We start from the raw sequence: 24778 nt of genomic DNA, 5'->3' as shown, positions 1-24778 counted from the left end.
GAATAGGTGTAATTTGACCACTGCGAATATGTATAAAAAATAAACACAATTTTGATTTTGTGAACTACAGCTTATAGGAAGGGGACTGTAATTTGACCGTCCTATGAGTCAAAGCTGCTGGTTCATTAGCCTGTCGCACCCTGACGGAAAGGAAGGCTGCTGAATCGACTGTTGCCTAGCAGCAGCACAAGCTGCAGTTAAGAATATGGGTTAAAAATGTAACGCACCGCAGTGTACAGCTACAGCAATGAGCAGCCAAGATGTGTTCCATATTCTGATATTTATTCAAGCAACGGAATGTGCCAGTGGCCTTTACATAAGATAAGAGTGCCTGTGGTTGTGTTGACTTGTGGTAAATATTTAAACTCATTAACAAGTGTCAGGCCGGTCTGCATGACATGATAGAATCTAGGTCTGTCTATACGGTTGGACCTGCTCGCGCAGATAGATGCAGAGCAGCGCTCATCCTCTCCCTCTCTCCGTCTCTGTCTCTCTCTGTCACTCTCTCTCTGTCTTTCTCTCTCTCTGTCTTTGTCTGCAGGTAAAAACTGGGATTTCACTGCTGCCCTCAGTGACTTCGAGCAGCTGCGACAGGTGCATGCTGGGAACCTGTCGTACTCGTTTGCTGAGGAAAAGACATACACACCTCCCGATAAGGAGATGGCCAGGGTGGGGCGGCCCCTCCTCCACCGCCAAGATGAGGTGGTGCAAGGTGAGGCCGCTGGCAAGTGATGTTTTTATTTACGTTTCTCCAGCTTCAATAATTTGGTTTGACTAGCAGGTTTGGCGAGGTGCTGCGATGCACTGGGATAACACCATAGAATGGATTAAAGACTGCACAGTTGGAGCAACATTTAAATTCAAAGTGTAGACTGCGCAGTTGGAGCAACATTTAAATTCAAAGTGTAGCCTTTTTTTGTTAGGCAGCTAGGGCTCCATTTTCGTCACCGCTAAACCCCTTATCCCTAAACTTCTTTGCCTTTTTTTTGTACTATTTTGAAACACTTTTGTAATAGTTAAAATAGCCAGTCTACAAGCTCACAACTTGTCAATGTAGATTGGCTAGTTGAACTACTCAAAAATGTTTTTCAAAATAGTAAAAAAAGGCAAAGAAGTTTAGGGATAAGGGGTTTAGCGGTGATGAAAATGGAGCCCCTAGTCTCTTGCAGAGCCATGCTGTAAAAAAAACACAAACCTGACTCATGACCAACATCTCATATCTTCCCGTTACCTATGACTCTCCTCTGTCTAAAGCAGTGGTGTCCAAAAGGTAGATCACACAGGCTATAAGCAAAGCAAAGCAAAGTTCTTTGTTTACCCAGGGAAGTGGACTAAGCTCGAGATGCTTGTTTACAGCCACACCCTGCAGGTAGACTACATGACATAAAAAATAAATAAAAATAAACTATCGCCACTTGAATTAAGGTGACTTCACTTAGTTGACTGACATCAAAAAGGGTAGCTCAACCGCACAATTAAATACTTTGTTTGCAGGAGTTCGCACAAACGTCAAAGTTATACAAAAAAACAAAAATAATCCATTTCCGATTCCAAGTGCATTTGACTAATATGTAACTATTTTCAGCAATGGGATAATATATATTAATTGGTGGCTATAGATCTGGTTGAGCTGGTCATTTTGAAAGTATCTCTCAAGTCTAAAAAGTGTGGGCACCACTGGTCTAACTCTAAAGCATACAATCTTCTCTTTTCTTGTCATCTTTTGTCTCGTTGGACAGCTACAGAGAAGCGTCTGTCAAGGGGCATCTCGCACGCTAGTTCGACCATTGTGTCTCTGGCCCGGTCTCATGTCTCCAGTACGGCCAGCAGTGGCAGCAGCAGCGAGCTCCTGGACACACCACTCTGCACTTTTCAACTCCCAGATCTCACTGTGTACCGCGACGACTTCAGGGGTTTCATCGAGAGGGACCTCATCGAGCAGTCTATGATGGTGGCCTTGGAGCACGCCGGTGAGTGTTAGGTGTTACAGTGTCCCTCGCTGAGTTCCCTTTCTCTTTTCTTCATGTGTGAACAAGATGTTCACACATGAACCAAAGCCCTAGCCTATTAATTATATAAGAAAGACCAGACATGAAGTTTAAGCCCTGTGCAATCTTTAGCTATTGATAGTTGGGTAACTAGTAACTAGGTGTGCAGTTTGATGGAGGTCTCATATAAGGACGACCTAGAAAGAGAGAGACATACAATTAGCCAATTCCAGTGCAGTACTCTACCCTGTATAGCGGCACCAGGGGAATCCAGACACATTCAAATTACATTTGAAGAGTTTCTTCAAGATATCCTTAATTTGTGTAAAGTGACACCTACAGTTATTAAATAAAAATGTACATGCATTATTTCATGTTCCAGTTAGAGTTTCTATATTTTGAAACAGAAAGTGATATAGTTCTGTTTGATGGCAGGTCGACTGAATTGGTGGACACGGGTTGGAGTGGGACCTAACTGTCAGAGTCTATTACCATTGGCAACAAGTGGAGATGGAAATTGCCTGTTGCATGCTGCCTCGCTTGGTGAGTATCAGACACCCTTCAACAAGATCTCAGTACAGTGGAAGCTCACATGCCATTAACATTAATTTAATTATAAGCGTGTCCCTGTTAGCTTAAGTACTACCGATAATTGCAGGTCATGTTGCAGCACAAATTGAATTAACCTGTGTAACCTGCTGTAGAGGGATAACCCAGACAATGACTGGCAAATATGCAGGCATTTTTCAACGTGTTCTCGCAAAGCTTCGGAATAGCAGATTTGGAATAAGTGTTTATATACGGTACCTCAAATACTCTTGAAATACTATTTGGTTAAGGCCACAAACCACCATCATGCCCTAAGTATTCACACTTTGGCAATTTGTCAAGTGTCCTTTAATAAAACAATCACACCTGTGTGAATTGAGGGTGCAGACGTTTCATTAGTCCGACAACACCGTTGCTCCCGACATGCGTTGCCGGTTACAAATCACCCGTGGCTCCCGGCATGCGTTGCCGGTTACAAATCACCCGTGCTGCGGGTTACAAATCATCTGTGGCATCCACGTGCCGTTAGGGTTAGGTTCGTGTTTGGGTCAGGTGTCGGCCTAATGACTGTCAGACTCTTGGTATGTCGGAACAAATGATGAATGGAGGGGCGCTCTTATCACAAGTAAGACTAAGTAAGTTTTCTACTGTGTGTGTGTGTGTGTGTGTGTGTGTGTGTGACACACACAGACATGATCTGCAGGGTCTCATAGTTAGTGCTCACTGAGTTCGCAATCACTGCGTTCGTAATCACTGCGTTCGCAATCATACATCATCATACATCATCACATTCTGGAATTTCCGGCCAATCACATTGGCCAATCACATTGGCGTTTTTTTTAAGATATATTTTAAAATCGGATAGTGTACAGTATGGTGACAGGAAACGGGGAGAGAGATGGGGGTGACACACGGCACAGGTTGCCGGGATCGGGAGTTGTACCTGCGACATGCTGTCAGGCTGGCTTAGCAGCCTAGGTGCCCAGCTACACCTGCCGCCCGGGCCGTCCTCACTTTTCTGTCCTCACTTTTCATCCTCAATATGTACATTTTCTCAGCCAGTCAAATCATCGCTATAGGATGCGGCTGAGCACCCCATAGCGATGAATCAATCATCCAAAAGATGCTAAGGAAATCAAATCCCTGTATCCCACATCCAAAACCAGTGCACTAAAGCACATGCCAGCCTTCACATATTTGCAAAATGTGTTGGGAGTTAGTAAGGAATTACAGCGCTGTGACGTTGACATGATATGCTAACTGACTGCTTTTATGACTGATGCAGGTATGTGGGGTTTTCATGACCGGGACCTCATGCTACGGAAGTCTCTGTACGCGCTGATGGATCATGGCCAGGAGAGGGAAGCATTGAAGCGCAGATGGAGATGGCAACAGACACAGCAAAACAAAGAGGTACAAGGGGGTCCATTTTCTACATATTCTTTGAGACACACGTACAGGGGTGGGTATTTGTGGGCATCGCCAAGCCTGGCATTCTCTTGTAGGTGCAAAGAACACAGGTCAGATCAGCATTGAGTTTGTGAGACGGATTGAATACATTTATATATTTTTTTTTATGTCCTAGAGCAAAGCTATGGCCTAAGTATCGTAGTGCAGGTACCTACAACATGATAAATGACGATGGGATGTGCAAATGTTGTTTCAAGCTCCCGAGCCACAAAAAAGGAGCGAAATCCACACAAGAAGCACCATTGTTTGTGCCTCCAACACACTCGCGTGACATTGATTATTCGCACGTCCTAGGGCATGTAGGGCGCTGTAGCTAAATAAATAATTCTTTATCACTCTAGATTGATGGCATGGAGGCAGTTGTAGCAGGCTCGTTGAGTGTGAAGTTGTCATTTTGATCGCCTGCAGCCAGCTTTGGAAACCTATTGGTGTGTGTAGTGGGAGAAAATGACTTGCAATAGAAATGCTCCACAACTGCCATTGAGGTGCATTTCACCAGAACCCACAAATGCTCCACAGGAGTTGTTCATAACTGTGGTTATGTCTGGCAGTTGTTGTATGAATAGGAACAAGTATGTTACAGAGAAAGTGGATACATTCACAGTAAAAAGGGTAAAAATAGGATGGAATTGTAAAGTAATAATACCGTACTGTAAATGGGATTCTCCATGCTGTTGTGTGAGTGATGGACAATTTAGAAGGCACTTCCCAGTTTGAAATTGATTTATCATATCCATGTCCATCATATCCATGTGTCTATGATGGCCATTACTCAACATCTTTTTGACCTTTATCTCCATTTGTAAATCACTAAATGCCACCAACATTGGGTGTGTTTATTGTTTTATTGGAACCCTGTTAGCTTCCACCCATGCAATAGCTAGTCTTTCTGCGATCCATGGAAACGCATAACATGGAACAAAGCCTAGATAGACAACTACAAAGACAGAAAGAATACAAAGAATAATTCGTTATGCATACTCGTAGATGGTTAAGTGGAATAAATAATACAGTAAATCTCAGTGGCTCACAGCAAACGGACAGATAATTACTGGTAAGTGGATCAAATAAAAGAAGCAGACAAAATTAATATACATAATGAGGAGATTTTATTATATCAGAAAGGAGGTACTATATTTGTATGGACCAAAAGTCCCCATAAGGAAAACCGGAAAAGATATTGGCCACACGTGGACATTTTTCCGGTCTCCATGAGGAAAAGTGATATTTTTATTGTTATATCCAATCCAATCCACTTTATTTATATAGCCCATTTCAAAACTCAAGGTTTACAAGGTGCTGTACAGAAAGTTAAAAGCTAAATACACTATAAAGCTAAAACAAAAGACACCAACAAACCACACAGTAAAAAAGGACACATAACAACAAAGCCACAGAAAAACACAGAACTCTAAAAGCCAAGGTGTACAGGTGGGTCTTAAGGCGAGATTTAAAAGTCTCGATGGTGGGGGCCAGTTTCACATTGGAAGGGAGCTCATTCCACAGTTTGCCCAGAAAAGGCACCTATGGTCTTTAAACGTGCCTTTTTTGTGACCTGGAGATCAACTGGCCAGCAGAATGCAATGACTTTGAGGGAGTATAAACCGCTATAAGGTCACAGAGATACTGCGGCGCAAGACCGTTCTGTGTGTGTGTGTGTGTGTGTGTGTGTGTGTGTGTGTGTGTGTGTATTTTTGTATTAGATTTACAAAAGTTTCATCTTAGCCATTATAATTGGGGACGGGGTGAGAGGTTATGGTTAAGATTAAGATAGGAATTCTGGGGTTAGGATTAGATGTGCTAAAGTTGGGGTTAATTTGGGTTTAGCATGCCAAGTAAAACATTATATTTAATAAAGTGTGTGTGTCTCTCTTTCTCTCTCTCTCTCTCTCTCTCTCTCTCTCAGTCTGGCCTGCTGTACACAGAGGAGGAGTGGCAGAAGGAATGGAACGACCTGTTGAAACTGGCCTCCAGTGAGCCCAGGATACACTACAGCACCAACACCACCAATGGGTAAGGCCTGGCTCAAGACAACGCAGGGACTGTTGGTCCTGCACAGCTAGTCCCACTCATGTTTTTATTCATGAACAAACACAACGAGATAGTCATAGTAATAGGGTCTGACTGGGCGGCCCTACTTCAGTCCGTATGCCGCTTGCTGTAACAGAAAAGTGGCACTTGAGCTTTATTTTGTTGTGTGCCTAGTGTAAGGCCAACGAGAGGAATGTATTAAGAGTTTATTTTAGCGAATGTTAACCCTGTGTAACCCCAACGCTCACATTGAGGTTTGTCTAAATGTGGTTCTTTGTTTTTTAGCAGATCCTCTAAAAAATGCTGGCATCTTTCTATGCTGTTCCCTGCATGTCTGTGGGTTTCACTTCGTGACCAGGCCACAAAGCCCCAAAAATGGCTATATAAGCGATTGTGAAAATTCATTCCTTCCATCTTCATTCAAGGTTAAGGGGTTATGCATGAGGTCTCTTCTAATATAAAAGTTGGATTTGACGCATTATAATCAACCTGCTATGTCAACGTTTGCTCTGTTTCTTTTCTTTCTTTCTTTTTTTTTTTAAATCTTGACCACATCGGAGTGCGACTTATGTCTATGCCTCATTATGTGTTCTGTCGTATTGTGTGCAGGGTGGAGACCTCTGAGGAGCCCGTCTACGAGAGTTTAGAGGAATTCCATGTGTTTGTACTGGCCCATGTCCTCAGGAGACCCATAGTGGTGGTGGCAGACACCATGCTCAGGGACTCTGGAGGAGAGGGTAAGTGCCACATGCCGGACCTGTGCTATAATATATTTAAAAATGAAGAGTTTCGTCCCACTAAAGTCTATATTCCATTTAGAAAAACTGCTGCCACCATAAAGTCATTACTACTACTATTTATGGCACTGTTAATTTGCCTCCCATATTTTCGAGATATTCCCAGGCTTTGTTTAAATTAAGAGGAAAATGTAAATGACCCTTCTACCACTTAAAGATTTTGCCATAAAGTTATTTGATATTGAAAGTTGCAATACTCCTTTTAAGCAATTTAGATTTTAACGTTAAAAATGAACGTTACATTTTTAAACGTAACCACGTTTATGGTTATGTCATTTTATAATCCGTAGAGGCATGGGCGTAGAAAGCATTGAAAATGTGGGATGGGACAATCTCACAGGTGGTCTGGGGGTCATTACCCACAATACATTTCTCCAACAACTTGTGACGATAATAATAAGCGAGTGGAGTAATAATGAATCTTTGACATCACTACTATATCATGGTAAAGTGGGTTTTTTTAACTAATCATTTAAAAAACCGTTATAAAAGGTCTGTGATGCCCATGCTTTTCAGATAGTTAATGTCCTCATTACCCATCACTCTCCTCATAGCCTTTGCTCCCATCCCGTTTGGTGGCATCTACTTACCCCTGGAGGTGCCTGCTGCAAAGTGCCATCGCTCGCCTCTGGTCCTGGCATACGACCAGGCACATTTCTCTGCCCTAGTCTCCATGGAGCAGAAGGACAGCTCCAAAGAGCAAGGTAATATTATGTCATTCATCACCATAATCTGCATCTTTTAACCATCTGCAACCACAGAATTATGTGTGTACATTGTGGTTTAAAAACGAGTGCTAAGAATTTGTATATAGCCGATACATGCTTGTCCAAATGTTGCAGTGTTGCGATACATACTGAAAGCATCCTTGGCTTTTTTAAATGATATTAAAAGTGGCACGCTGTCAATCTTTATGGACTTAACTACCCTTTCTGACATAAAAGTAAGTACCCCTGGATAGGGTTTTAGTAGGATATTTGTTAATAATAATAATAAAACTTTATTTGTATAGCACCTTTCATGACATGAAATGCAGCTCAAAGTGCTTTACAGAACAATGGAGAATAAAAGAAAAGCAAGGCAACGACATTCAAAAAACAAGCAATAATGCAATACAGTGAGGAAGGACATGAATAACAAAAAAATAAAAAATAAATGATCAATTAAAAGCAATGTTGTAGAAGTGGGTCTTGAGCTGAGCTTTAAAAATGTCTACAGAGGCTGCCTGACGAAGGTACAGTGGGAGCTTGTTCCATGCCGACGGCCCGTAGAAGCAAAAAGCTGCTTCCCCGTATTTTTTAGTTGCCATTTTTTTAGGCAAAGCGAGCAGGCCAGCAGTGGAAGACCTTAGGGGGCATAAAAATATGTTTAATCACTTTAAACCTATACATCGGCTATTTGAAAATAGACAATATACAATCGTTCCGCATTTTGAGCTTGTATATCTGCTATTGTTTTTAATCATTCGAATATTTTGGAACACAAATATTGTAAGGAGGTACCTGACACATGCCAGCAGTGGAAGACCTTAGGGGGCATAAAAATATATTTAATCACTTTAAACCTATACATCGGCTATTTGAAAATAGACAATATACAATCGTTCCGCATTTTGAGCTTGTAGATCTGCTATTGTTTTTAATCATTCGAATATTTTGGAACACAAATATTGTAAGGAGGTACCTGACACAAAATATTTTCTGATGTAGATCCGCAGCCAAATGTAAAAGTATTAATTTGGCGGTCCTTGACATGAACAATTTTGAGAAACACTGCTAAACATTAATTCCAGAACCAACATGGATCATTTTTGACAAATAACTGTGTACAGATTACAGAACAGGAAATCTGTTCCCATCATTCAGAGACAGTCTCTCTGTCACTGGCCTAGATGGTTACCATTTTGAGTTTTATTTTATTTCATAGGTGAAGGTGAAAGAGATTAATCTTTCACCACAACTATCTAACTAACATTTACTTTAATTTTACAAATCAAATTTCCCTTGTGGGATAATAGAGATTTTACTTGAACTTACAACAACTTATCACCTTTGTGATAATTGACCAAGTCCATCTGGTTACTGTAGTGGTGTGACTTACTATTTCTCACTGCAATCATAAGTCGTTTGAAGTTAAAAAAAAAAAATCTTTCTTTTTACCACTACAAGTACATGGCTAATTGCTACCAACATTTGGCTTTGTGGGCAACTGAAAGAATGCCTACAGAGAAGATTGAGTGCGTTTGCGTTTGTTCTCTTCTCAGTGGTTATCCCTCTTACTGACTCGGAGCACAAGATGTTGCCTGTGCACTTTGCCGTGGACCCTGGGAAGGACTGGGAGTGGGGGAAGGATGACACAGACAACGTGATGCTGGCAAGGTGTGGTGATCTTTCTAAAGAATCATTCTGTGCATTTACATCCAAGAGTTTTCTTAGAAAGTTAACCCAATCTATGCCGAACCCGCAATTTCTCTGGTTTATTGCTTGCACCCTCGTGTGCCAAACCCGGGAAATCTCGGGTTTCTTTAATGTCATTTAATCCAGAATTAATGGTATATTATTTACCGTCCGTTAGCTGTTTTTAGCATCCATGATGTGACGTCATCGAATATCCAAAACCTCCTCGTACACGCATGCGATCTAAAGCATCTTCAGGGGCTCCAATTGAGATAAAGGACGATGTTTAGACCTTAATAAAACTTTAATCCGACCTCGCGAGTAAAAAAAACAATGTTTACATCGAGAGAAGACGGTCTGGACTGAAGTTACGTGTCATCACACAATCACTTCCGGTAGCAAAGAGGGTCATTCTATTGCATTTTCCTGGCACCTGCTCTGAGTGGAGCCAAGATACAAACAAATGCACCATACGTTTTTTTATTTAATTAGCAGATTTTGCATGTTAACTTCTGAATGTGTACACAAACAGTTACTCACTCACTCACTCACACACGGCTATCCCTTGCTTAACTCTTTTTCTCCCAGGTCCGTATATACTGTATAGTATAGGGGACTTTATCAGCCAGGTCCGTCTATATACGTACCCCAACGTATACTATGTGTATATTATGGTTGAGCCCCACAGCAGCTTTTAACATTAGTCCGGTTGCTATGGCAACGCCCCGTCACCACCAGCTATGGGACATCAAATCTGATCTCCGTTTAACTCGGTTACAAGCAGGATTTTCAAACCTCCATAAATTGGAATCCAGCAGAGCTGTCCATGGTGGATCTTCCGCCATCCAAAATTCGGATGTAACTTGTGCCTTTGTACCACGTTTCTGGCGAGAGGTAAACGGTGTGTGCTTGTGCCAATGATACTAAAGTGTGTGTGTGTTGAGTGAGTGTGGGGCGGGGGGGCGGTCAAACTCCTTCACTTAAAGTGAACGCGTATGGTGGCACTGGGAATTAAGGACAGAGTGTCAGTGTTTAAGGATTCACTTCTGACAATGAGATTAGTTGTACATACCTTCTATGAATGGAGCAGAGAATACCCAAAATAGCAGCTAAGTAAAAATAACTAAGTGGACTGGTTACTTCAGTTGATGACAATGTTTGTGTATTTCCATTTATAAATTGATATATTACAATTTTCTTTGCATCGACTTTAATCACTTCTTAATGAATAAAAACGTCTTCTAAATGTACGTAGGTTCTGTTGATATTTGGAAACATTGTAGTCTTGTAGACAGTACATAGTACTGTAATATCAGTAAAACCTATTGTACGGGTGCCGATTTAGTGCGAGTGCCTACATTGAAACCCGGCTAAATGATCTGTATTGATTTAACACTTAATAAGGATTAAAGGTGATATATTGAGATGAGTGCTTCACTACAGCAAAACCAATGAATGGTTCAATGCTAGCCTGTCCAAATACAAAGAGATTTAGTTCAGCAGTTTATCTCATGTAATGATCCGTTGCTATTTGGTCCAAAATCATCATTGTTAATTTATCCTTTTGTAAGTCCCAAGAGTGCACAAACTCTCTGGGTTAAATGAACGCTCAGGATTTTTACTGTGTACACTTACACTTGTGTACACGGTCTGCAGCAGGGATTGAATTCAGGCCAGGCGCTTTGGTCCTGTGGATGCTTAGATTATTCTTGACATTAAATGTTGATACTGGCCACTTATTCCCTATAGTATTGCAGTTATTTTATGTTGCCATTTGGAGAAAGCTACTGAATTAACATTAAGCCATCGGCACAGAGGATGTGTACATGCACACAGAGAGTCATTTGGATCTCATGTATATCCTAGTCAATGTGATAAGCAGCGATAAGACAGGGCCAAGCCATAAAATGCTTGTCTTCTAATTAGTAGCGAAATACTACTTGATACTCGATACAATGATAACTACTGTACTACTACTACTACTACTACAGGGGGGCACGGTGGCACAGTCGTTAGTGCTGTCACCTCACAGCTAGAAGGTCCTGGGTTCGATTCCCGCTGGGTTTGCGAAAGGGCCCCTCTGTGTGGAGTTTGCATGTTCTCCCCGTGTCCCCTAGGGTAGGTACCCCCACAAAAAACATGCAGTAATCCTGGTCTCTAAACTACCTCCCCCCTGGCCAGCCTGATGGAGGGGAAAGGAACTGGTCGGAATAACGTGTTCCTTCCATGCGCAATCTGCTTCTCATTGGTCACGACTAAGAAAACAATAACCTACTTTTTCTGCATTTCAGTGGTGAAATGGCATAGTACTGTCTTGGCATTTCATTCATTCATGGAGAGGAGAGCTCATTTCAGTGCAGCCACCTCAACCGTTCTATTCAGGTTCTATGAAGTCCCCAGTCCCCACTTGATGCAAAGCCTGAATAGAACGGTTGAGGCCTTTTATGAACTACTTATTCCATTTACATACTAGCCTACATTAACAGAATAGTATCCCAGTATTTCCAATGGAAACAAGTTTATATCAACATATCAAAATGGATGTCACAACAAAAATCGCCATTTAAGGGTGATATTTTTTATTTTTATTCTATTCTATTCAAAATGTCAATAGTAGTTGAATAGCAGCATCAGAATGTACTGTATGGGGTTCAGGTAGAATAACCTTTGACATGTTTCACACCATGATTATTCCATTTCTATCTTTCCAGTGTGGCTTTGTCATTGGAGGCCAAGCTCCAGATGTTGCACAGCTACATGACAGTGACGTGGCTGCCCCTGCCTTGTGAGGTACAGGTGACATTCCACATAAAAGCCTGAGAAATCTCCTCCAGCCTGTGCCAAAACCAGATTTAAAGTCACGACACTCGCCAGTCTTTTTGAGGCAAAAAGAATATAAATATAAATTAGGCTTTAAAGTGATGCTTGCAGTGTTGCCTCATCAGAAGATGTTTATTGCATCAGTATAATAATTTCCTTTTAAAAAACATTTCCACCCTCTACTCTCAACATGCATCTGACATCCAAGCTAAAGGAATGATACGCAGATGTGAGGGCTGTGTTTTTGTTGTATGGAACTACAGTACATGTTTTTATTGTAAGCAGGCCCTAATGTGTTTTTTATCAGGTCTGTCGTCTTCTCTCTGGTATATAAATTCTGTGTGAAAACAAACCACACTGAGCTGTTAAGGTCATAAAATGACGCCACACAGCCACTGTGTCAATGGCCCCCTTGTGTGCCACACACTGATGCCAGCTAGTTACTGTAGGAAGGATAACAAGTTCATGGCAATTTCACGGTTAGCTTGCAAGTGAGAGGTAGCCATGGAGTTTCCTGTAATATAATTGCTTCTAAGATTTAATAATGGCTCTACGATAGCTGTGTCCACTTATGTGAGCCCTACGGAATGCCTTGGCAAACAGGGGGACATTTTATGACTACTCATAGTTTCTTTTGATGAGAATGATGCATCATCATCTAGGTTATACGGTTTCCCAGTATAGCATTATTCATTTTAGAGCCTCTCAAAGGAACTGGCAGGAATGAGAACAGTTCTGCTCCCAGTCATCTGATTTTCTGTTCTATTTTCTCAGTTGGCTACCCTGCAACATTTTGCCCCATTCCAGAGTTTCTCTTTATTTCTAAACTTGTGACTGCTTGTGTTTGCGATTCATAACAAGCCTGAGATTTGGACTGTAAATTATTTTCTAATGAGGATTATTATTGTTTGTACTGTTGTGTGTACTGTCAATATTTCCTACGTCTTTGTCTAGATCAAATCAGTTAAATAGTGTGTAATGCAGTTAGTGTAGCTCTTAATGTAAGCTCTCAATTGTAGGCTGTGGTTAAGTTGTTAAGAAATAACAATAATAATTTAAAAATTATAATTTAAAATGCTTCCATGTTGTAAATTGAGAATTAAACAATTCATGATTTGTGTATGAAAACCAAACAAACATTTGATAACATTTTTATTTACCCACAAAATACACATGGCTTCAATCAGATGTGCAATTTGTTAACCCTAACCTAGAAGTTTAACGGATACCAAAACATTGTAATTATCCTTCAAATTGATTTACAATCAAATTGATTTGTTTAAGTTTTGTAAAAGTATACCCATTAATGATGGCTTGCCTTAAGATGGGCTAACTTTAGCTTGTTAATTTGTGCTAGCCAGTCCTGGGTTGGGGGGTTCATTGTCTCATATATGCATGTATCTGTCTTTATGAGTGCTCATCTGTCTCCCTCCAGCAAGCTCCTCTGGCCCAGCCTGAGTCTCCCACAGCATCTGCAGGAGAGGATGCCCGCACGCCCCCAGACTCAGGAGAGTCAGATAAAGAGTCGGTTAGCAGCAGCTCCAATGGCAATGGAGACACAACCACCACGACAACGGTAAATGGAGGCGGGACCTCGAGCAAAAACAGCTCCTCCTCCTCATCCAGCTCATCCAGCAACAGCTCTTCGGGGACAGGTACAATAGGGAAGGACAAGAGCAAGAAGGAGAAAGACAAAGATAAAGACAAAGACAAGAAGAGGGCAGACTCTGTGGCCAATAAGCTTGGCAGCTTTGGCAAGAGCCTGGGCAGCAAGTTGAAGAAGAATGTGGGTGGGCTGATGACAGGTAAAAACGCAGGAGCAGGAGGAGCCAAGCAGGAGGGTGGGGAGAAGAAGAAGGGCTCGTTGAGGGGAAGGAAAGGCAGTAAGGACAGTTCACCCTCAGCCAATGCCTCCGAAGACTCTGGGAAAGGCTCACCCTCGTCAGGCAGCGAACGGCTCAACGGGACAAGCAGTATCAGCAGCAATGGTGGGAGCAGCACCGAGCAGGATCCCTACAAATATAGTGCTGATGTCAAGGTGAGCCTGGGCATCTTGCGTGGCGCTATGCAGGGCGAGAGGAAATTCATCTTTGCTGGCCTTCTCACCACCAGTAACCGCCAGCCCTTTCAGGAAGAGATGATCCAGCGCTATCTGGCTGATGCGGAGGAACGCTTCCGAGTTGAGCAGGAACAGCAGCGCCGGGACACGGAGAGGAAAGGCGTCACCAACGGCATCCAGCCACCCAAGAAGGAGGCCCTGGGCAGCACCGATGTGGGCTATCGGCCTTATGAAGCCAAAGAGGAGCTTTCAGAGAGCTCAGCAGCCTCCTTCAACCAACTGAAGTCTTCCTCCTTCAGCCCTTCTATGTACTCTGGTGTTGTTCCTATCCCCCGCCCTTCCTTTGTAGACCAGCCTCCTGCCCCAGCACCCCTTACTCAGCACCTCCATATGCACGGCTACATGGACACACGGCGGCAGCTAGCTGGTGGCTCCCCCGCTTCCTCCTACCCAGGTCTGCCCTCTTATGCTACCCTCCCCCGCCATTGCCCCACGGCACAGGGCCCTGTCCAGCCCCACTACAACTACCCGCAAGCCCCCGCCTCCCTCAGCCCCTCCCGCCTCACCCCCTCCTACCCAACTGAACACGACACGCCGGACTACCTTGTGTCTGAGCCGGCGGGTGGAGGCTACAGCAATGGCCTCCGGGACATGCGCTCCAGCTTGGACTCTCGGAACGGGCCACCCCCGGTTAGACACTACTCACTGGGCAGTGCTGGTGGTCTGGCTGGTCTGCAGTCCACCCGCTGCAGGACACCCAGCTGCACCTACTACGGACACCCAGAGACGGGCAACTATTGCTCCTACTGCTACCGAGAAGAGCTGAAGAGGGAGACAGAACCAGCTATCCATAGGTTCTGAACAGACTTTATCGGGTTTCGAGTTTTCCGTAAGAGTGGCCTTTTCAGTATAAAATAAGGCTACGTGGGTCAACCTCTGACAGGACAGGAGAGAGGCAAGACCGGCCTTTTCCCTTCTCAGCTGCGTCACTTCCTGTTGGAGAGAAAAGGCAACAGTAGTGTATTGCAAACAGGTTCGACATGACCATAGAGGTAAAGGAATGTGTGTGTGTGTGTGTGTGTGTGTGTGTGTGTGTGTGTGTGTGTGTGTGTGTGTGTGTGTGTGTGTGTGTGTGTGTGTGTGTGTGTGTGTGTGTGTGTGTGTGTGTGTGTGTGTGTGCGTGCATGAGCTGCAGGCTCTCCTCATTATCTTTGTTGAATGCCTTGCTACTGTCTCCTCCTGGTGGAGAGAATGTATACGGCAGGCAACCGCACCACAAATAAAATCACTAACACACACACTCACACAGGCATACAAACACATGCACTAATACGCGAACACACACATAATACACTACAAAATAAGCACAAACTGAAAAAAGCTTGGGTACCTTCACTCCATTGGTGGTGAGAATATACGGCTTGGGAAATTGATGGGTGTTTGACCATTTGAAGACACATCCAGTTTTGGGTTATTTCAGCGTTACTGCAGATTTTACACTACTGTTACTAAGATGCTGGTGTTTCATGTTCCTCGGGAAAGAGCAGGGTTATTCCTTCTTGAGTTATTTATTGGTCATCATACACGTAATGCAAAGCCACACTATCGTGCTATGCTAATGAGTTACCGCGGGTTGCGGTGGTGCTAATGTCCTGGAATGCAACAGATAAACCACCATGCATTCAGCACATCTGCTCTACACTGTTAATGGCATCTCTCTGGCATGCTTTGTCAAAACCATTTTGTTTTTTCTTCCTGAATGAGGCCGAGATGTCAGCATTTTGAAGATTAAGAACATTGCAAATATAGAATACTGACATGGGTGTTGCAGAAACAATGCAGCAGGGAGCTAAAAATGCTGTCGACACAACTTTTCTTTTCACGGCGGATGAAATGCTATGCTTAATTTATACTCCATCGTACGACGCTGTCGCTTGCCAGAAAGGGCAGATCTAACAGCTCACAAAGCAACGCATGACAATAAAACAGCAGATCTAGAAGCTCACAACATCTATGACGAAGTATAAATCAGGCTTTACTGTCCCTCACATGGGTCTTCCTGTTTTGCTATCCACAATAGTGGATAGGTGTTTCATTTTTGTAGCCAATGTAACTATAATATTGCAATTACACGCAACCAAAGTAAATTTCATCACATATGTTGCTTCATTGGACTGTAATTTCAAAGCACATGTTGGAGACACCTGTCATTACCGAAGACAGTGCTATATTCTGATATACTAAATTATTAATTTCCTTTTCTGTGAAAGGATTTTTTTTATGTGATATTAACTTTGAGAGCAAATTAACAGAATCAACGAATAATTGTTCTGGGTTGCTAATAGAAATTTGGGGATGTCTCCAGTTATGGCAGATGTATTCCGTTGGTGTTTTTATATCCCACCGTGATATGTAAAACAGCCAATATTTGTGTATGACACAAATAAAAAAATGGCATGTACAATGCATTAACATGTTTTATTCAGTGACTATATAGTATGCAGGTCACTGTGATGTTACTAAAGAAAACATATTTTCTCTTATGGTAAGAATGTTAAACATGTTAACATACATTCCCTTAATTGGGCCTGTTGTGATCAGAAAAACAATGTAAATGATACCTGTATGCTATCCTGACTAAAGGGACATCCTCCTAATTACATTCGTTTGGATTGGATGCTCACCCCAAATTACCAAATTTGATTTGTCAACTTCCAAGTGTTCAAGCCACCCAAAGCAGTCCTTAACCTCTTTTCTGCACAAATTCAAGCACTTTCCTGATGTCCATTAGACATGTTACTGTTTTTGAAGGGGTGTGACTGTTGTCCTTTGCTAATGTCAGAACTGCATACACTGCCACCTCCTGTGCTGGAGTGCAGGTGCATGAGTGGGAACCTTCTATAAAGAGGGGCTCTGTTGCGGTGTAGCTACATTGTAAAATTATCAGTGTTAATTTAACTCAGTCACAGTGTACAAAAGGGTCAATTTTGTACACGCTCCAAGTTACAAATGGATAGATTAACACTGATGATTTTACTGTGTGCAACGTTTTTGGTGCCAGTGTCACCGTCTAGCTCAGTTTCCTCGTTGCCTTTTTCAGTCTTTGTCCTTGTGGCATTATAATCTTGTCAGTATGTTATACAAGATAAGCACCAAGTATTTACACTACTAGTTTTATTTGCAGCAGATTCATTTCCGTTCCCATGTCCCCACAAAAAAAGGAAAAGAAACAAAGCAAATGGAAACATCTCCCCTCTTTTTTTTGTTAAATGTTGAACTTATTGCTGTTGTCTCATGTTTTTGCAGTGAGGCATATCAAATTGATCTGCAGTCAGAAACCTGAAGTCTTCCTTGTTATTATTTCTAAATTCAGTCTATATGAATGGTACTCAGTGTATTTAGTAGCTGTGTTTTTTTTTCTTCACACATTAATAATGAGCCATGTTAACTCGTAAAGAGTTTGTTTAAAGAAGCTGACAACAAAAGTAGCTGTCCTACTCTTTGACTGTATTATCTCTGACATCGGTTGATCATTCAGTCTTGAACATTTCAAAGCACAATTGAGTATGCAATTCACTGCCTTGGCCAATGGATGGCACACTTGTATTTTTATTATTCAGTGTAGGAATTTGTCATACCCTATACCAAAAATAACATGGAAAATATTGGGGGTCAACTAGTACAAATACTGTATGAGCGATACCATCTACTTTTTGGCAAATTTTCAAGAAATTAACTTATTTTCTGATTTGCATTTCAGTTAATAATGTAAAATGGAAGGACCCCCCCCCCCCCACACACTCACACGGTATGATGTGTGTTTGTGTGTGTTGATGTGTACACTCACTAATGCTGAATAAATCTGCAATGAATTATGTCAAACAAATTAGGCAGGCAAAGCTAAATCTATTATGGGATAATGCCTGTCTTAAAGTATGTTTGTGTATGTTTTTTCACTTCCCTTCCCATAAAATCATTGGTTTATGACCACAGCTCAATTTTCTTTTCTTTTTTTTCTTTTTTATCCATTAAGAACGTGGATGCCTCACAGAACATGTTGGAACATTGGACTTTACTGACTGCAAACACATTTTTTGTATTTAATAGAAAAAAGAAAAAAAACTATGAGAGGTTGTATAAACAAGTTTTTTGAGTTATTTTTGTAAACCCAAAGTTTTACAGTGTTTTTAAAAGATAAGAATGTATATTGTCAGACACTAAAAGAGTGGATGATTGACTTGTAAGCACCTGAATTTCAGTTGGAAAATCAGTGTTGGATCAGGAAGTGACATTTTGGCTGTTTATGGCAGTTCCCAAGTGAGCCCCTTCAAACTCAAGGCTTTCTCTGTGGCAAACAAATTTCCTCTTTGCTGACCTAGCAAAATATGAAATGAGAATATATTTATAGTAAGATATTTCTTTCTCTTTTTTTCAGAGGTCTCCTTGTGGAATGTTTAGTTGAGATTACTTAGGATGTTCTTTCTTATATGGCTAAACCCTCATTTATACTTCGTGGCACGATGTGTCGCATGGCAACAATAACTGACACCACTGGTGATAAGCGACACCACCATGTGAGAGTATAATTTAGGATTAACTGTTTAGCAGACTGGCTTTTGTTTTTGAGTTAATTAGATTTTTTTTTACAAGTTCCTTTTTCTACAGCCACCAATCTGTGCTATGCTAAACCATAACGTTGAGTGAAAATTGGATGGGTGGTTTTTCAATTCATGCTCTTTTTGTCCCAGCCAATTTCCTCCAAATCAGAGCAGAGTGACAGAATTTGTCTTAAGTTACTGACTTTTTTTTTTATTATTTAATTTTGTACACTTGCTGTCATTTGTATGGGACAGGTTAGTCATCATCAGCAACATTAACATGGGATTATTTTAGCTGCATGGGACTGGAACTGTTGCATGTAAATGGCAATTCAATTAACCAAATTTGTGCATTACTTTGAGATGATTTCAGTTGTCTTGGTTTTCTGACCTGTTGTTTTAAATTGTTTTATCTATTAATGTTTTGGAAGGAGAGCCCAGGCTGTGTGAACGTGCAATCTGGATAGAAGAACATCAGATTTTATGTTAGGTTGTTATTAATTTTTTGCACCGTTTGAATAAATTCTCATGGTATTTCAAGAATCTCTCTCTCTCTTTTTTTAACTATGCTACTTACCATCCATTTAACTAATACTATGTTACTACAATGTACCTGCTAATTTTGTATGAGTAATAGGTACACAGAGTGCTACTCAAAAACTGGGGAATCATTTGGAAAAGGTACCCTTTTAGACCCTATAAGGTGACCAGGACAAGGTGACCATCTGCAATGAACTGGAATGGTATAAACATTCATTATAATTATTGTTGAAAGATAATTTGTTGCTTCAGCAAAGTTCTGACTGTTGGTACTAATTTGTTATTGGTCCTTTTTGTATTTGCTTAACCTTGCTGCATTATGTATCACTGAAAAACTCCAGCTCAGATGATGCAAGGTCCTGTGTCTGGGGCTGTTTTATGTATTAGAGAAATCGGAGACCCTTATGTAATATTGAACAGTTTCGCATGTGGTAAAAAATCCAGACCTCTTTCTATCATGGTTCAGAGAGAGGGAGGGAGTCTCTCCACCTGTTCATTTAGGGAGGATACACTGTACCTCAGGAAAGTATTCAAAATTTCCATTTCTTATATTGGAAGGAATTTATGCTGAATTTGTTTCCAATATCATCTTCCAGAAAATATTATGGATCGTTTCTATGTTTGGATAGAAGACAAGAGAGGCGTCCCTCCCATACAGAAGGATCATCAGAAGGTATTGTAAAAAAAGAAATTATGGACTGCTAAGGAAAATGAGTAGGCCTATCCAATTTTAGGCTACTACAGGTTGTTTGTGGTGAGTTGACTTTGTTATTATGACAAATGTTTTAATACTTGAGATCATGTTGAGTTCTACAACTTGAAATGCTGGACAGCAGGATTGATATCAGTCCTACCTTTAGAATGTGGCGATGGGGGTCATATTAAATTAAGCTACATATGAAACTGAGGATGACAAAAGTGTCTCACTTATTAAATGCAACGTGCAATTTACAGTAGGGTATATGTACTGTAATAGCCTAGGCTATTATTTTAGGTAGCATTTTTGCCAAATTGTGCAAATTTGCTTTCATACAGGAAATGTTATCCTCTGCATCTAACCCATCCTATTAGGAACAGAAAAGGCGTCCAACATTCATTTGGCTACGTGCTTACATTGTCCAATTCACATATTCCAATGTTTAACTCTCAATTGATTGATTTAAGTATTTATTAACAGACTGGATAATTACAGTACAATTCAAGCGCAACTCAATACAAAACTGTTAACTGTGGACGACACCATAAAGCATTACACTTGTTTACAATAGGGTCCACCATGTTCAATTCATCATAACATTTAGAGATGTACAAATATATACTACATAGTCAAAAACAGGAAATCATCATAGAGGAGGGGGTGGGTGGTCGATTCAGATTTTACAGGGGCCAGTTTCAAATTGCAGCCGTCAGGTGGCCTTTGAGAACGGTGTTGGCCTAATTTATCTTGAGAATCTGTCAAATCTGTACTATAGGCCTACTAGCTCTTCAGTCAAATGCATCCAATGAATGGTGATGATAGCTTGAGTCTCTATTTGATGCGTGCTACACACACTATGTTCCATGACATGAGAGTGTCGCTGCATGGCCAAAAATAACAGATCTACAACCACAACAGCACTAGTGTAGGTTGCGATGGGACGCTCTTTTGGACAACAGCAACACCTTTTAGCTTTTATATTCATTTTACTAGACCGTGTCCTGTCCATCCTAGCTGTCTCGTACACACTCTATGGCTCTGGTACCAGTGTTGTTTTCATCGACTAAAACTAAGACGAAAAATGTTCGTCGACTACCTTTTTTCACTGACGAAAACTAAATGAAAACTAAGCTATGATGACTCAGCAAGTATAAAAACAGTCATTGTCGACTCCGGACGGCCTCAAGGCCCGCCAAAATAAATTTTAGCTGACTAAATCATTAATCAACTGTAGATTTAGTAAACTAAACTCCTATGATATTTAGTCGAGTAAAACTAGACTAACACTAAGACATTCCAGTTGACTAAAATAAAAAACGAAATGAAAACTATTCAAGAGACTATGACTAAAACTAAAATCAAAATTTGCTGCCAAAAACAACACTGTCTGGTACACACTATACCAGACGGTCTGCTGGCCCTTTAAGAGCTCCATTGCTCTCTCTGTTTCTTTTCATTCTCACTATGGCAAGGGATATAAACAAATGGAAAGCATTATGGTTGGCAGTTGCGGGTGAACTCATTTATCCTACTACTAGCTGGTAACCAACTACGTAAATAGTAATAATAGCCCGACTGTTTAAAAGAAGGGTTTCGACAGGGCGTGCTCTTCCTGAGGACATGGATGCTGTCAGAGCCAATACGAATGAAAAGAGTAAAAAGAGTTTGGCTGTCCACACTGAACACCTCTGTTTTAGCAGCAGTAGATGACGGTACACGGTAGCCTGCTACCGCTCGTATAAGAACTGGACCTTATTTGACGGTTTTTCATGAGTATGATGGAAGGGTCGGGGGAAATAAACCGCATCCCCTCGTTGATAAAAGACTAGTTTACAGTTGACAGAAAAACGTAGCATTTTTCCCCCCTATTTCATTTTTGTGGACAAAACTCGTCGTCGGTCTTGAAAATGCTGACAGGATCTAAAACCACGTTCAAAGTGAGACAAATGGTTCCAGATATGAAGGTAGGTTCATTAAAACAAAATAATAATAATCTTCAAATCGATTTGGAAAAAGTATTTGGCTAAGTCTTCCATAGAACTAGAAGTTATAACATTATAGCGGAGTCCGCTACTTGTAGCCGTTTCTGTAAAACCCAGAACCCACTTGTGTGACTGTAGTGTACAGGATAGTCCATCCATTCCAAACGCGGACTATAGCTCTGGTCCATAGCTAATACCTTCTTTAGAGCAATGATTAATGCAACGGCAGCAAAGGGCATTGGGGCTATGGACCAGAGCTACGCGGACTCGGACCATGAGATCCATTCATCCAACCAACCTATTAAGCAAGGTGTCCAAAAAAATGAATACCGGTAGGCATTCATTTTCCTCATCTTCCAGAGTCAGCATGGTCCTGGAGGCTGGAGAGCTGTTAATTCTCTGCAGATAATTTCTGACAGATATATTGACTTCCTAATGTGAGCTATGTATTTTGGATGAAAATGGGTGTCACGTTTGACAGTCAGTTTTGAATCGTTATTTATGAAATTTATGAATATTCTTTTATTTATTAATAAAAAAATAGTATAATCTTTTTGTGGTCAGGAAGCAATAATGACAGAAGAAGCAGATCATTCAGTTGTAGAACTATAAATGTAGACATGCAGTGTTATAGGCCTACAGTGTGGATTGTGTTAGTTTTTAATGTGTCCACAGTCCATCATAGGAGATGACAGTGTTTTTTGAAAGACTGTTCCAAAACAAATGGTCAAAGGTTTAATTCCTGCATGTGTATCACATGTCCCCCAGCTGTAAACTGGGAAAACAGGGGGGAAACTGGTCTATGTGTAGTTTTACAAGGGATCTCTATCTTTGTGCTTGTTTATAGACAGGCAGGTTTTGGAGCACAATCTCTTCTTACATTATAGGGGGCTAACTGCTTTATTGTGAGGGGTCCTAATTATGAGGAAAATACCGAGACTTGAGCTCATCATGTCCATTTGTGCACTTACACACACTGCAATTAAATACTTTGAAATGTCTTAGACACTGTAGTTGGATAAATTGCTGAATTTCAAACGACCAATAAGATTCTCCTAGACAGTAAAAGCACCTGGAGGGTGATAGACATCACAAAGAAATGTGCAGTGCACACATGAGTTCCTTCAGAGTCCCCAATTCCTCAGGGTCAATGGCGCTCTCTCTCTCTCTCTCTCTCTCTCTCTCTCTCTCTCTCTCTCTCTCTCTCTCTCGTTATTTTCAGCAGCCACAGGGGGAAATGGTAACAGATGCCTCATAACTCCGCCTCCAGGCATGTGGAGTTGGAGTGATGTGCACAACATCTGGTTGTCGCCATGGAGACGGCGGCAGCGAGGCACAGCAGTTTTGAATTTGATTATCTCAAAATGAGATGTGCAGGCTGTGCTCAGTGTTGCCAACTCTCATGAGAGATATAAGCCAAATCTCCCCTCAAAAAACAATCCAAAACAAGCCCAATATTATGGCCATATAATCCTAATAAAAAGATGTGATGCATCTATCTATAGTAACTACTATGTATGTCTATATAATGAATGTTTTCATCATTTATTATACTATTTCACACATACTTTAGCCAGGGTTTAATAAGTAGAGACACCAGACCGATTCTTTGTCACTCAATGTGATTCACACTCACCCAAACAAATAAAATAAATGTTGACTTGTTCGATTTTCAAAAGCGTTTACAATTTGTTTTTAAAACAAGCCCAGAAAATAAATTAACCATAACTGGGGGGAAAAACCAAGCCAAAGTTGCGGGAAATAAGTGGACTTGGCAACCCTGGCCAGGCTGCAGGCTTGTCTGCCTAGCTGAAATCATGAATTTGAATACCAATTGTTCAGATTAGGGCAGTGTGGCTGTGCATAGATACTGTATGGTCAGGTAAAGTCATATCTGAAACAATATGGCTCACTTCAGTAGTTATGTGTTGAGAGTGCATTGGGAAAAGGGAATCTAGTTAATTGGGATCTCATTTCAGGAGAGAATGCATTCATCCATCCTGTTTCATTGGTAACCAGACCTAATTGTGTGGCATCAGCAGTGAATCATGAAGTGAAGAGGCAACTTAATATAATGTGTGAAATATGATATTCAGATGTGTAATTTCAGTATGACCGTGCTAAATTAATCGTGTGGCTGGCTGTCCCTTCTATCTGTATATCTGTCAGCTGGATTTGAAGCAGTCCACAAAGCTCAGCAGACTGAAAATGTCAAAGAAGGGTTCAGCTGAGCTCCTTCCAGACTAGTGTTGGAAATGTAGCCACGATAGCAGCAGGCTATAACGGCACAGACCCCCACACCCACTCCCACAGGACCCAGATGTAAGATCCAGTACCATACCAGCCTCTGGGCTACCAAAGCTGAAAGCTCCCCATGTTGGAAGGGAGCAAAAACAATGAACTCTTCTCAGTGCTTAGAGCAGATTTATGCTCCTCTTTAGTGGGTGTATTGATCTGGCATTGGGTGATAATTAACCAGCACCAAGAGAAAGGGGTTTGGCTGTAGGGGCTTGGTTGTTTTTAGTGTATGAAATGGCTTTGTTAGTGCCCTTTTGTAGATGTGTAATTGTTGGGAATGAGTGACTAGTACTGAAACAAGAATAGAATTTCAAAAGTGAGTCAATGAATGTCCTTGGAGAGGATGTCAACATTTAGTGTTATATATAACAAATGTACATATCTGGAGGATGGATTAACCTTAGTAGTGATACAGGTAGTGCATTGCTCAGGATTACAGTGACCAAGGCAAGTCATGGAAACACATTTTGAAGAAGTGTAGAAATAAGAATAGCATTCCATGTTAGGCTATGACTCTGTCTATTTCAGGCCACAAACAGAACTGAAGATATTG

General features: G+C 41.2%; 2 protein-coding genes across 3 annotated transcripts in view; both read left to right on the top strand.

Annotated features, from left to right (window-relative positions):
- Positions 1 to 19251, top strand: part of otud7b (OTU deubiquitinase 7B) — a 39965-nt gene extending 20714 nt beyond the window's left edge. Inside the window, exons 3-12 of the mRNA XM_083760611.1 lie at positions 542 to 712; positions 1740 to 1970; positions 2424 to 2531; positions 3823 to 3950; positions 5914 to 6020; positions 6648 to 6775; positions 7390 to 7539; positions 9099 to 9213; positions 11943 to 12021; positions 13487 to 19251. Coding sequence (XP_083616737.1) covers positions 542 to 712; positions 1740 to 1970; positions 2424 to 2531; positions 3823 to 3950; positions 5914 to 6020; positions 6648 to 6775; positions 7390 to 7539; positions 9099 to 9213; positions 11943 to 12021; positions 13487 to 14971 — 2702 coding nt within the window. The 3' untranslated portion in view covers positions 14972 to 19251. The remainder of the gene's footprint in view (positions 1 to 541; positions 713 to 1739; positions 1971 to 2423; positions 2532 to 3822; positions 3951 to 5913; positions 6021 to 6647; positions 6776 to 7389; positions 7540 to 9098; positions 9214 to 11942; positions 12022 to 13486) is intronic.
- Positions 19252 to 19807: 556 nt separating this feature from the next.
- The window catches only part of mtmr11 (myotubularin related protein 11), a 38679-nt gene continuing 33708 nt past the window's right edge, over positions 19808 to 24778 (top strand). Inside the window, exon 1 of one of the 2 annotated variants that reach the window (XM_083760612.1) lies at positions 19808 to 19921. In XM_083760612.1, the coding sequence (XP_083616738.1) occupies positions 19853 to 19921 (69 nt within the window). In that variant the 5' untranslated portion in view covers positions 19808 to 19852. Of the gene's footprint in view, positions 19922 to 21422; positions 21910 to 24778 lie in introns of those variants that run through there. The other variant, XM_083760613.1, reaches the window with a different exon arrangement.

The sequence above is a fragment of the Protomyctophum parallelum genome, assembly GCF_964188405.1.
Source record: "Protomyctophum parallelum genome assembly, chromosome: 3".
NCBI lineage: Eukaryota > Metazoa > Chordata > Actinopteri > Myctophiformes > Myctophidae > Protomyctophum > Protomyctophum parallelum.
Note: the sequence above shows the minus strand (reverse complement) of the source record. Positions and strands in the feature narration are given on the sequence as shown.